The sequence below is a fragment of the Trichoderma ghanense genome, assembly GCF_004382785.1.
Source record: "Trichoderma ghanense strain CCMA-1212 chromosome Unknown scaffold_1, whole genome shotgun sequence".
In the NCBI taxonomy this organism is placed as follows: Eukaryota; Fungi; Ascomycota; class Sordariomycetes; order Hypocreales; family Hypocreaceae; genus Trichoderma; species Trichoderma ghanense.
Genome location: NW_027395664.1, coordinates 1,706,505 through 1,719,182, shown reverse-complemented (window position 1 = coordinate 1,719,182; position 12,678 = coordinate 1,706,505). Strand labels below are relative to the sequence as shown.

Here is a 12,678-nt window from a genome sequence, read left to right as displayed (position 1 = left end):
CGAGCAGCGAGCGTCTACGAATCGTGCCCGGCGGGTGCGAGGCTAGCGGGCGCTGTCGCGACTGGGCGGGAAGCGTCGAGGCAGAGGCAAGAAAGATCGAGGGATGAAAGCGTTGATGGCGCGTCGAGATGGCGAACGAAAATTGATGCAGGAAAACCTATATGGTAATGCGCGGCGATTGGTGTCGTTGGGACAAAGTCACCGGATGGTGAGAAACGCTTTCAGGGCGAAAGACAATGGCCGGGACGAGTCAAGATTGGAAGCTCCGGGCCGTGGAGACTGAAGTGCGGCAACGATAGCCTTGCGACGCTGCCAGACGCGGACGTGGGGGGGAAGAGTCTCGAGGCCTTGAAGGTGCAAAAGATCCGACCCCTTGGGGACTCCGGCAGCGGGTGCGGCGAGAAAAAAAAATCGTGGCCGGGGGATGGCGCGGCGCGTCGGAGCGGGTGCCGCAGGCGTGGGCGGCGTGCAAAATCGCGTGAAACACGAGGTTTGCGAGGATTGGAGATGGACGCCGATGGTTTGCGAGGGGACCTGGCGATTTTTGGGATGCGCGCGCTGGCTGATGATGGAGAGTGGTGAAGACACAACCGACAAGATTCGGCGTGATGGCTGGTGCGGTTCTGGCGCGGCTGGCCACAGTACATTTGAGCACGGGTCTGCGCACGCCTCAGGCTGGGGCTGGGGAGAGAATTTTCGCATCGGGTTAGTGGCGGAAAGCGTCACGTGATGTGGCATTCTTGGTGGTTATTAGTAATGCAGGTTGAGGCGGATGTGAATTGCTCTCCTGAATCATGGGACGATGCTTGAATGAGTGAAGGACTGAATGACGAGATTTATGTATCATTTTCATTTCAAGAAACAAGATGGATTGGTCCTTTTACAGTGGACGGATGAAGTCAAATAGTATGCATGCTAGATTTACAAGTGACACAAGCATTCACCGCTTCGCTCGCTTCTTGTCGGGCCCCTCGTCCTCGTCGTCGCTCAGCTGCGCGTACTGCGTCTCTGGCTGCGTCTTCGTCCATGCCTTGGTGAACATCGGGTCGCTCTGGGCCTTGTCAGCATATTTCAGCAACGCCTCACGGGGATCCTCGTGCAGCATCTTCGCCAGAGGAATGTTTTGCGCAATGTGCCGCTCGTCCGGCTGGCTCTTCTGGAACGGCGTCTGCAAGGGCACCTCAGGCCGTCGAGGATCCTTGGACTTGCCAGTGCCCGTGACGCCAGCCTTGCGCGAGCCCTGCATGGCGCCGGGCGTGACGATGGAATCACCCGAGATGCCGACGTTCTGGTCCATTGTGAACTCGGGGTTGTCGTCAATATGCCGCTTCTTGGGGGCTCGCGACATCACCTCGACAGCACCGCGGCTGGACATGGACGGATTGAACAAGACGTGTGTCTCGGCATTCACTGAGCCTGTGACAATTTGGTTAATCTTTGGGTGCCAATCCACAGCAATCAGGGCTGATCCAGGCGTGATTGGAGTGACATGTTCGGGCTGTAGATTGCCAGGGTTCAGAATGTGTAGGTGGCCTGTGGCCGAACCGGTGATGATGCTGGTGGAGTTTGGTGAGTATCGAATGTTGCTCGTCGGATAAATGTCCGAAGTAGACGGATGCGACACCGTGACCAGAGGCTTGTCAAACTTTCGAGTGTCCCAGAGCTTGATCAAGTCGTCGCCGCCCCGCGTCACAACCATGCGGCCGTCAGAGGAAATGTCAATGCCGCTTGTCCAGGTTTGGGCTTTGTGTGCCTCTCTGATCTCGCCCGCAGGCCTGGTGAAGGGCCCGTTGCCGCCGTACATGACCAACGATCCGTCTAGGGCGGCGCCGATGAGCATGCTGCTTCCTTGGGCAGAGTTCTTCCACGCGACAGCAGTCATCTTGGTCCGACCAGCTGAGCCTGCAGCCTTTGACTTGAACACAATGACGTCTTTTTGCGAGCGCTTGTTATTAATATCCCATATTCGCAGCGTGCTATCAGTGCCTGCGGTAACACAGAGGTTTTTATCCGTAGGATGCCAAGTGCCTGTCGTGATTTCTGAGATGTGTCCCTTGGTGTTGTGCATATCCCGAAGGTACATATCCCCCTTGACGAACTCTGTCAAGATATCCCCGTCGCGTGACATTATCCTTGCCTGTGGGTGAGCGCATACGCATAGCATGGCACTGCCCGCTAATGGGTTGAATTCAATGTGGTGGACGGGATGGGCTTCTGCAGTGGCAGCAGTTCTTTTGAACACAAAGGGGTCAATGCTGCGGAATGCGCGAAGCGTCGTCGGAGTCATCGAGGCGAAATCGTGGAGCTTGATGGTACAGTCCAGTGAACCAGAGGCCAATCTGCCACCTGCCGGGTCTAGGGATACTGTGGTGACGGCGCGTTCTTGAGTCTTTAGAACTATTTCGTGCGAAACGGGGAACTCGTCTTCGTCTTCTGACTCGTTGGAATCGTCGCTGTCGTCGTCGGAATCGCTGCCGCCTGAGCCATCTTTCTTCTTGGGTTCTTGACCACTCGTCGCGGACGGCAGTTCCACCTTTCTTCGGCTGCGTTCGATTTGGGCTGCGATATCAGCCTCTTTGGATTGTTTCCCAAATGAGGTGGGCAGAAAGGCCCTCATCGCATCGTCGTCGTCGCTATCCATGGTAGCCGTAGGATTATGGTAGATGGAGCTTGGAATATCAAGGGGAGAGAGAGCTCGAAGGCTCAAATGTCGGGAAGCGCAGCTATTACATAATCACACAGCGCAACGCGCAGCACTACGTCATTGGCTCTACACCGAGAAGTGAAAACTTGACCGAAACCCGGTCACCGGCGCGTGTCCACGCGATCGCTATTCGATATCGCACCCGTCATTCGCTTGCCTGAAAGAACAACGCAATGCCGGCAGATCGCATCATCGACGAGGATGAGGAATATCAGTCTTCCCAGGACTCCGATTTCGCGCCAGACGATGCGCCCGATGCTGCGTCTGGCTCCTCAGACTCCGAAGATGAACCCGACGAAGCCGCTGGAAAACGCAAACGGCCGGTGAACGAGGCGAGCGCTGATGGAGGCGATGACTATGACAATTCAGGCGATGAGGCCATCATTGAGAGAGGTAGAAAGCGACAGAAACGGGCCAGAGCTAAGGGCGATGCCCTGGATGATGAAGGCGGCGAAGGCGGCTTGATCAAGACGAGGAGACAACGCGCAGCAGAGTATGATTCAGCTCCCGACAAACTGCGAGCGATGACAGTGATCATGGCTAATAGCAATATAGGAAAGAGGAGCGCCAATACGCCTTGAGCTCAGGGCCGGTCACGGTCGACATTGATGCCATCTGGGCAGAGATGATTGCGGGAGGATCCTCAGCTTCAGCGCAAAGCAAGGAAGAAGAAGGCAAGGCAGTAGACGGAAATGAAGCCGCAGTTACAGCCGACAACGCCGGTACGAAGGAAGATGAACCCACCATGATCCGCATCAAGCGCACATACAACTTTGCCGGTCGAGTCCATACCGAAGAAAAGCTCGTCTCCCGCGACTCGGCCGAAGCCAAGCTCTACCTCGCCTCACAGGGCGAAGACGCTCTACCAGATTCCTTACCGATCAAGAGACTCACCAAGAAGGCGTTTCGATCTTCCTTTGAGCCCGCCGTAGAGGGAATGACCCACCGGTCGGATCTCAACCTCGGCGTCGCCGCCAGGATGAAGGCGGCCAACGAAGCGCAGGCGAAGAAGCTCAATACCGTGGAGAAGAGCCGCATGGATTGGGCCGGCTTCGTGGACAAGGAGGGCATCAAGGACGAGCTGGAGCTGGCGGGCAAGTCCAAGGATTCGTATGCCTCGCGGCAAGACTTTTTGGCGCGAAGCGAGGCCTTGCGAGAGGGAGAGGCGAGGAAAGCGAGGGTGGCGGCGCGAGTATAGGCTGGCTGGACGGCGTTGGCGTTTTTGGAATGATACCTTGGAATTTTTCGACATCTTGTCCGAATAGGTAGAGCAATGGCGTTTTGATGCATCGTGGTGGCTTGATCTACCAGCCACTCTCTACCTCATCATGGGAACTACATCTTTCGCATGAAAAGGCCTATCTTGATGGCGATGTCTCTTGGACTAGACAATCATGTTGTTGCAATTCATTACGAGCAAATATCGCGAAAGAAATGCTATCATTCTCATAGCATTGTACCCACTCGTCACAATTTTTGTACATTGGCATACGCAGTGCTTCCCTCACATGTGAAATTTCCGTATTGGTTCGCGCCCAGTCCATTTCGACAGCCTACATAGTGCACAATATTTTCTCGACTCCCATCAGCAAATCCGGCATAGGTCGAGTCGTATAACGGTTAGTACAGTCGCTTCACATCCTTCGTCTGAAAGATGCGGAGCGCGCGACAGACCCGGGTTCGACTCCCGGCTCGACTAACGAGTTGCTTTTTTTGCCTTTTTGTGGTGATGTATCTAATTTGCTCTTTGCGCGTGACGTCGTCGCAGTTGAAAATAATTTACTTTTTTTGCCTTGCCTGAAGAGCTCGGCGAAGGCTCCAGATTGTTCCTCAAAACACGCACATGTTCCTTTTCCCTTGTCATGTCCTCCTCTCAGTAGGGTAGCTGTGTACGACGACAGGTCTCGGGATAGCTTCGCTCTGCTTACCCTGTAATGACCCGATGAGCATTACACGGCTGCACCCCTCCGTCCAGATTGCTCCTCAAGGAGATCTAGACATGGTCACGGATGCTAATAATAAACAAACAAACACGGTTGTACCCAACGACGAATAAAAAATGCCGGGGATTTTTCTGCATCTCAGCTAGCATCTACCGAGTAACTGTCATCGTACGACTTGCAACCTCTGTTCTGGAAGACATTGCCGCCGGCACTGTTTTAGCTTGTCCACTGCAAACACTGCATCGAGGTAACGAGTCGTGCCGTCGCCGATGTGTAACGGTCCGAAGCTGCTGTTTTTGTGTGACCAAGCAGTCGGTTTGCCTGGTGATCCCAATTCGGAAGACCGTCGAAGGCATGTCCGATTCTGTATGAGTCTCTTGAACGTACGGGATAGGCTGTAGGTCTTCCCTAATACCGCTCTATATCACTTGAAGAGATAAGCAGAAGTGTCTTATAAAAACTGTGTTTTAAGAGCAGTGTGTTGATAGCAAGCCTTGAAGATGATTGAAATTCTGGGGTAAAGATACCTACCCTGTGAAATCAGATCGTCATATCCTACTTCAAGCCTGGGAGGAAGGTGCCACTCCAACATCTCCTTCTCGGATAGCACAAGACACAAAATGGACGTTTCTTTCCATTTACAGAACGAAAGTTTTCCTTTAAATACCCGAAGACTCGATACATAAGTATATCAACGCAAGAAGGCTGGCCATATTTCATCCCTCCTTCTAGCCGCTTTCAACCCCAACAGCTCCATCTTCACCATCTTCACCTACATCTACCTATTGCTTGCTTTACCTACTATACCCACCTATAATTACTGTAATACCTCGACAATTCGACAAGCCAACTCAACGCAATGGCCTCCTCAGCAACTGCAAAAGCCTCCATCCTCCTCCTCACTCTCCTCGCAACAACCATCCTCGCCCGCCCCCCAGACATAACCTTTCTCTGCGATGAAATGCCCGAAATCTGCAAAAACATGTGCTGGGCCGTCCGCTGCGCCAAGCCGTCCTTCTCCCAGATCCTCACCTTCACCCTGTCGGCCCCCAGCAGCAGCAGCTACGGCCCGTCCTCCAACAAGACCTCCATCTCCGGCAGCTGCCTCACCAACGACCTCTGCGGCACCGCCGGCCTCAACAAGACGGGCCATCGCGGCGACTACTTCACCGCCTGCAACACCTACCCGCTATCCGTCTCGGACGCCTCTGCCCTCCCTGCTCCGCTCCCCCAGCCTCACCGCGTCTCGAGGTGCGTCCCCGAGGCGGAGCAGTGCAGGCAGCGCACCCAGCTGGACCTCTTCGCCAAGAGCCTCCGGCAGCCGCAGCGCAACGGCACGCAGCAGCAGGGCGTGCGCCATCTCCTCATCAACTTTGGCAACCCGGGCGGCGTCAAGTACTGCAACAACGACCCCTGCGTCAACGACGGCTTCGAAGTCCAGGACGGCGGCGTCGGCAGGAGGTGGCGGCGGCCCGAGGCGGCATCGCCCATGTTTACCTACTACAGTACAGAGTCCGGAATTGTCGTCGCCTCGCTCGAGGGCGTCGAGATGCCGTCGCGGTTCACCCGGCGCGTGGGCGGCGGCGAAGTTGTTCCTCCTGGCTTCAGGACTTGGTTCGAGCGGGTTAGTGATGAGACGGTGCACATGATGGAGGATACCATTGTGCAGAGACTGTCCGACCAATCCTTCGGCAGAATGTGATGTGCCTAACCAGGCTGTAAGATAGTCAGCACCTGCGATGCGTCGAGGGCGTATGATTCAAGCAGAATAGGGGGGGTTGAGGGAAAGAATAACATGATTCCTATGTTGCATGCCAGATTTGCGGCGCCTGATTTAAAACAAGCCTTCAATGAACCAATAAACCTTCCGGGGTATCTTAGCTTTGCCTAGCAATTGTTCAAAACGCCCGTATCCATAACCACGCTTTTTAAAGCCAAATTCTCGCTGCCTCTGTGCAATGATGCTGCCAACTGCCAGCTATTTGATATGCACCTCCAACGTGTCCATCTCGTCAATGCCGGCATCCTCCATGGTCTGGTGCTCCTCCAGTCTCTCGCCGTCAAACCATATGCTGACGTCCTTGTCCGAGGCAACGTTCCTCTGCGTTCGGAATCCAATCACGAGCGTCTCGACGGTGGTCTCCGGTAGCACGCTCAGCTTGACCACCTCCAAATCCCTGGCCACGAGCTTGATGCGGAGCTTCGCCCGCTTCTCCTCTGGCTTCTGCGCCGGCTCTTCATCTGACAGCTCGCCGGCTTCCCTCTTCAGACGCATCTCCTCTTCCGACTCCCACTGACGGAAACCCTCCTCGGTCCAGGCCTCCAGAGCGACCTTTGTGCGCCCGTCCAGCAAGCCTCCTTTGCTGTACTCGTCGGCAATGAGTTTGCCGTCGCCTTGTGGCCGGATGCCCAGCGAGAGCAGGGTGGAGTACGTGTACACCCTCTTCTGCTGCCAGGTCAAGACGATGTCGTTGTCTGAAGAAATTGGCAGCTGCACTCCTTTCCTGGTCTGCAGCGCAATCCAGCTGTCTCGTATCAGGCGCAGCGGTCTGTTGAACTGGTACCTGATACAGGCGGTTTTCGTGCCAGGGATGTTGGACTGGACCATGATGTCGGCCGCCGCGTCCTTCTGGACGGCTCTTTCGGAGTCCAGCTGCATCATGTCCTTGTCACGGGCGCGCTGAGCCTCGGCCTTGCGAACATACTCGGCGAACTCGTCGTCTTCTTCTTCCATCTCGGCTGTATCTTGAGATCTGGGGGCCGGACTGAGAAGGTCTCCGCTGATAGCACCCGACCCGACGAATTCGACACTATCTTCTCGTTGTTGTGCGGACGGGGGCGCAGCGGCGCTGGCATTGTTGTCTTCGGCGTCGACGCCATTGTCGGACTCGGACTCGGACTCAGAGGCGGAATCCAGATCGATAAGTGGTGCGCCGCTCGTCGTGACGGATGCTCTCTGAGATCGCTTGCTGGGAGTGTGAAGGCTGGAAACTGACCGCGTGGACCGCTGCGCCGGAGAATCGCGGAAGGGTTCGTCTTCCAAGGGTTGTGCAATTGATCGGCGCCGTTTGGATGATCTCGAGCCTTGATCCGAGTCGCGTCTCGAGCGCTTCGACGGAGGGGGAGTAACGAGCTCTCTGCTATTCCAAAGTTAGCAGACCGAGGGTACATATGATCTGAGGATCGACACCAGCAGGGCCTACCTGAAGCCGTCTCCATCCAGCGTCAAAGAGTCGTCCACAGGCGTCGCCTGGGCTTCACCGGGGCCGCGCGAGCTCTTTGCAGGAAGGACCGTAGCATCTTCTTCACGGTTCTCGTCCGACTCCAAAAGCTGCTTGTCTGCCATATCCGACAGGCGCCGCTCTTCCTCCGCCTGCTTCTGCTTCTTCTTGTTCAACCTTCTCTCTCGCTCGGCGGCCACGATGCGCTCCATCTCCCGCGACTGGCGGAACAGGTCCAGGCCGTCATCGTCATCGTCGCCTTCTCTCTTCTTGCCGTCCTCTGCAGTGGAGGCAGGTTTCGATGCCGGCGCTACATTTCGCAAAGCAGTTGGTTTGAAAGGAAGCTTCTTCTTCCGAACCGGAGCGGCGGCGACCTCATCACTCATGGCGAGGAACTGCTGGGTGGGACGAAGTTTGGGATGAAAAGAGGAGAAGAGAACAAAGGAGAAGAAGAAGAAGAAAAGGGAAAAAAGGGTTTTAGGGAGAGAATGCCCTTGGAGTGTTCAATGCCAGCTGCAGCTCTTTGACGAGGCATGCAGTCGGCCCAAGAAATAGGTTGCAGCAGCTGTGATGGCGCGCGGCGAGCGAATCTCAATTGTTCACAGCGCCCGATTGACAATTACGGAGCCCTGTTAGGCGCAATCACAGGCGTGTGCACCGCTGAACTGCCCCCCGCCGTACAGCTCATCAAGAGTGCTAAGGCCGCCTGCGGGGAGGTACTTGCAAGCTGCCCGGCTTCACAGTGCGAGCCGTGCCACAACTGGGTGCATTCAGCCACGGCCCGCCATGTACCTCTAACCCAGTCGGCGCCGTATCTTATCGAGAGCAATGGTGAAGACAACCTGAAGCTCTCCCGCCGTCTTTGCAACTGCCCCTCGACAAGAGCAACCTGCCCAACATCCTCACACCACATCAAGCCATGGAGAACGGCGGCATCTCACAGGCCGAGGGCAAGGACCCCTCCAGCTTCCTCAGCGACATCATCGGCAACTCGGTCGTCGTGAAGCTCAACTCTGGCGTCGTCTACAAGGGTACGTTTTCATCAGGCGAGGAGACGAAGTCCCCCCCGCCCCCAAAAGTGAGATGGGGGGACTCGAACTCGGAAGCTGTGCTTTTGGTCTGACTGGTCTTTGTGCGAATTGCGGTGTTACAGGAGAACTGCAATCTGTGGACGGATACATGAACATTGCGCTGGAAAAGACGGCCGAGTACGTCAACGGCGTCAAGCGGAGGGAGTATGGCGATACCTTTGTGCGAGGCAACAATGGTGAGTCTGATGCTATTTCAGCTCCAAAAGGGTGAAAGTTTATGGCTAACTCTGGGACCCAGTCATGTATATCTCGGCGGACTCATGATCCATAGAGGGAACTGTTTTGCGAATTCAAGCTGCTTATACTTACGCTCATCTTCCTTGCAACTCCATGATATCGACATTCGCTACGTGATGATCCATGACAAGACATTATCCAGCTCACAGTTTCTTGCTCCACGCCAAAAACGTCACCCCATGCACGCCCACCTCACCCTTCTCGTTAAACTCGCCATTACCCTCAGTCACATCCTCGTCAAACGCCCGCCTAAACGCAGCCTTGTCCTCGCCCCCCAAGGTAAACACGTGGCTCAGCGTGTTGACCCTCCTCCACAGCGCCTCCTTGTCCAGCCAGACGGTCCAGGGAAACTTGTCCTCCCCAATCGGCGTCGAGAAGAGGGGCTTCGCGGACGACACCGCCTGGCGGTCGAACACCTGCGGCCACTTGTTGCTGCGGAATCGAGGGGGGCCAAAGTCGGGCAGCGCAAAGATGCGGTCGTTGAGGGCTTGCTCCCACTTGCTGGCTGCCGGCCACGATGCGGGCTTGTTGTCTGCGAACGGGAGTTTTTTTTTCATGCGTCAGCCACAAAAAGATGAAAGGCCGTGTATCTATCAAGGGACAAGGCAATGTGGTGGTCCTTACAGTCTTCAATGTTCCAAATCATGGCCAGTGTTCCTCCCGTCTTCAGAACGCGATGGATCTCCGCCAGCGCAGTCTCATTCGCAAACCTTGATCATCCATCCCAAGAAAACTCATCAGCTCATTTTCCATTCTCTCCATAACCCCTCCCACTCTCCCACAAGACAAAAGTCAAAAGACATACCAGTGAAACGCCTGAGCAACAACAACACCATCCGCCCACCCATCCCCAACATCCTCCATCCTCTCCGCCGTCCCGTCCTTGACCTCCACGCCCCTCAGCCCCTTCTCAGCCAGCGTCTCCCTCATCGACGCCGTCGGCTCCACCGCCAGGATCTCGTACTCCTCCGGCCGCGCCGAGAGCAGCTCCGTGAACTTGCCCGTGCCGGCCGCCAGGTCGACGATTCTCGCGCGCGGCTTGCCCGCCACGCCGAGGCGGCCCAGGAGGCTCTCGACTGCGGCGGGCGGGTACGACGGCCGGTGCGCGTCGTAGGCTTTGGCGTCTTTGAAGCCGGTTGATGAGGCTTGGAGGTACTCTGCAGACGCCATTTTTTTTTTTCTTGGACAAGTTCTCGTATAGACACACAATATGACAGCGCAACTTATTACAGCACTTTCCAGGTAGATATCGGCTTGATATGGATAGGCATCTCGACATCTTATAGGCTTATATGCTCATCTATCTAGCCCGCTTAATGCGGAGGTCCGACAGCAATTCCGTACTTATTCCCGTGCCCGCGAGCCGCTTCGGCGCGGGCAAGTGCCGAGTTCTGACCATCCAACCATCTTCGCAATCCTGATGTGACGAGACCTGGGCGAAGGATTGCGTCTTTATGTGGGTGTAGACATCACTGGAAGATCGAGTGAAACCGTCGTTTCTTTTTTTTTTTTTTTTAAGTTTGTTCTTCTGTCTGATAGCATATCTATTTGCAAATGGCCTGCATGGCAAAATCGTCATGAGCATCTTTCCCTTTCAACGTAAGTCATGTCGTAAACGGCGTGTAAAACATTTAACTCGTTAGAAGTCGCCCGTCAAAATCATGGCCCAGCCAGGAATCTTGAACACCCTCCTCCTCCTCCTTCAGCCACCAATCAATTTTGCATCTGCGTGTCAAGACGTGATTTTTTCTGTAACCTCGAAGGACCTGGTTTCGCTCGTCGGCTTGCTTCCGAAACGTCCGCATCGGAGCTGCTGTACCCGTGGTCCCAGGCTGGGGGCGGGAGGGCGTCATATATTTCGTTCGTCCCGGTTCGAGATATATCGGAGTAGTACTCGCCAGGCCCGGCGAGCATTGGCTTCGAGCTCGCGTAAGAGCTCCTCGAATGGGGAATGACAAACTCGCCCATCGACGACGAAGCCACGCTGGTTCGGTTTGCTGAAGAAGCACGAGAAGCCATGTTGCGAGCAATAGTTTTGCGCTGAGCTTCAAGCGACCCATCTGGGGTCTCCGCGTGCATCGGCTGCCGCTGCCTTGACGGCCGTGCGTCGTCTGAGTCGCCGCCTCTGGTCTGGGGAGGCGTGGAAGGGCTCGATGCAGGGGTGTTGCCGCGTGATGACGATGACTCCGCAGCTTCCACCGGAATATAGCGTACTTTGCCTTTTCCCTTACCCATGGCCTTTCCTCTGGGATCAGTCAGGTCGCCTATCAGAGTGGGCGAGGCAGTGACGTGGCTGGCGTCGGGCGTGTTAGGCCTCGATATCCATATGCCCTCGACCTGGATGCCGCTCTGGATCGCGCGCACTCCAAAGGGAATATCAGTGATGCCGCGTGCGTTGATACCGCAGTACCGCATCTCGGCCAGCCGAACACGCCGCTCTTCGTCTATCAACTCGAGCCTCGCGATTTTTCGATTTGTCCACCAGAGTCGTACCAGGCCAAAGGCAAAGACTAACACTATGCAGCATGCAAGAACCTATGCAAGGGTTAGAAGCTTCGAGAAGACACCCGCTTGAAACAGAGACAAGAGCACAGCGGTTGCTTTCCAGAAGGAAGTGCAAACTTACAAATGTCATCTCCTCCCACAGTTCCCACCCAATGAAGAAGACAGCCATATTGCCAAAGATATCCGGAGCCCTCGACAGCCAGCAACAGCCTGCATCAACGGAGGAGGAGGGAGAAGCAGTAAACAACCTGAAGTCAGCAGGCTCTTGATGATATTAAAGATTCTCCAGCCTCCAAAAATATCGACTCTCCATGCATGGAAGCGACTCTGAATACGAAGTAAAAGAAAAAAAAAAAAAAAAAAAAAAAGGAAAGGAGAGAGTGCAAAGATCTGGAGGTGGCTCGAGAGCAATGCACGTGGCGGTGGTGAGACCAAACGGCCTGCTAGAGGAGGAGCGACACACGTAGCAGCCGATTCTATTCTTGTGGAAAAACGAAGGTAAGAGAGCGAATGACGGGATGTCGAAAAAATGTGACGGACGAGTGATAATTCGACTTTACTTGCACAGCAGCGGGCGTTCACCATATATGCCTTGACAAAGCGGAAAGGAATTGGCCGATAGAGTTTCCTCTGAGGGCGCTTTTATGTCTCCGGCATCACTTCCGGCACCCAGCCAGCCAGTCGGGCCAGCATGTGCATGTGCGGGATGGGACAAGAGATGCCGGGATGTGATGCGGCACCTGACGCCGAGCGAATAGCAGACGGACGGAAACATGTCAAGAATGCATAGACGACCAAATGGGACGGGCCTTGTATCGACTTGGGAGGTGAAATGGGGACGAGTGGGTGGTTGGACGCACACTCGGCCCGCAAACCTGCAGCTTACTCGTATGCCGCCGACTGCCACCTCGTATGCGGGTTGCTGGCAGGCTGTTTGTCGATCTTGAGGGGAAGTGAAGAGAAAATAGGCTCGGAAG

The 12,678-nt window shown here is 55.3% G+C and overlaps 8 protein-coding genes across 8 annotated transcripts; 4 read left to right on the top strand and 4 right to left on the bottom strand.

Annotated features, from left to right (window-relative positions):
• Positions 1 to 198: 198 nt before the first annotated feature.
• On the bottom strand, positions 199 to 702 carry CCMA1212_001947 (uncharacterized protein; the record flags this gene model as incomplete). The annotated part of the gene is made up of 1 exon (XM_073699353.1): positions 199 to 702. The coding sequence occupies one exon, from the start codon at positions 700 to 702 to the stop codon at positions 199 to 201; it is 504 nt and encodes a 167-aa protein (XP_073561994.1).
• Positions 425 to 730, top strand: CCMA1212_001946 (uncharacterized protein; the record flags this gene model as incomplete). The annotated part of the gene is made up of 1 exon (XM_073699352.1): positions 425 to 730. One exon carries the CDS (start codon positions 425 to 427, stop codon positions 728 to 730), a length of 306 nt encoding a protein of 101 aa, XP_073561993.1.
• A 210-nt stretch (positions 731 to 940) lies between these two features.
• On the bottom strand, positions 941 to 2,641 carry CCMA1212_001945 (uncharacterized protein; the record flags this gene model as incomplete). Its single annotated transcript, XM_073699351.1, has 1 exon — positions 941 to 2,641. One exon carries the CDS (start codon positions 2,639 to 2,641, stop codon positions 941 to 943), a length of 1,701 nt encoding a protein of 566 aa, XP_073561996.1.
• Positions 2,642 to 2,877: 236 nt separating this feature from the next.
• CCMA1212_001944 (SWR1-complex protein 5) lies at positions 2,878 to 3,902 on the top strand (the record flags this gene model as incomplete). The annotated part of the gene is made up of 2 exons (XM_073699350.1): positions 2,878 to 3,197; positions 3,260 to 3,902. 2 exons carry the CDS (start codon positions 2,878 to 2,880, stop codon positions 3,900 to 3,902), a joined length of 963 nt encoding a protein of 320 aa, XP_073561995.1.
• Positions 3,903 to 5,506: 1,604 nt separating this feature from the next.
• CCMA1212_001942 (uncharacterized protein) lies at positions 5,507 to 6,349 on the top strand (the record flags this gene model as incomplete). Its single annotated transcript, XM_073699349.1, has 1 exon — positions 5,507 to 6,349. The coding sequence occupies one exon, from the start codon at positions 5,507 to 5,509 to the stop codon at positions 6,347 to 6,349; it is 843 nt and encodes a 280-aa protein (XP_073561990.1).
• Positions 6,350 to 6,625: 276 nt separating this feature from the next.
• Positions 6,626 to 8,254, bottom strand: CCMA1212_001941 (uncharacterized protein; the record flags this gene model as incomplete). The annotated part of the gene is made up of 2 exons (XM_073699348.1): positions 6,626 to 7,787; positions 7,851 to 8,254. The coding sequence occupies 2 exons, from the start codon at positions 8,252 to 8,254 to the stop codon at positions 6,626 to 6,628; spliced, it is 1,566 nt and encodes a 521-aa protein (XP_073561992.1).
• A 533-nt stretch (positions 8,255 to 8,787) lies between these two features.
• Positions 8,788 to 9,223, top strand: CCMA1212_001940 (uncharacterized protein; the record flags this gene model as incomplete). Its single annotated transcript, XM_073699347.1, has 3 exons — positions 8,788 to 8,899; positions 9,022 to 9,135; positions 9,198 to 9,223. 3 exons carry the CDS (start codon positions 8,788 to 8,790, stop codon positions 9,221 to 9,223), a joined length of 252 nt encoding a protein of 83 aa, XP_073561991.1.
• A 116-nt stretch (positions 9,224 to 9,339) lies between these two features.
• CCMA1212_001939 (uncharacterized protein) lies at positions 9,340 to 10,366 on the bottom strand (the record flags this gene model as incomplete). Its single annotated transcript, XM_073699346.1, has 3 exons — positions 9,340 to 9,728; positions 9,821 to 9,906; positions 10,002 to 10,366. 3 exons carry the CDS (start codon positions 10,364 to 10,366, stop codon positions 9,340 to 9,342), a joined length of 840 nt encoding a protein of 279 aa, XP_073562345.1.
• Between the last annotated feature and the right edge of the window lie 2,312 nt (positions 10,367 to 12,678).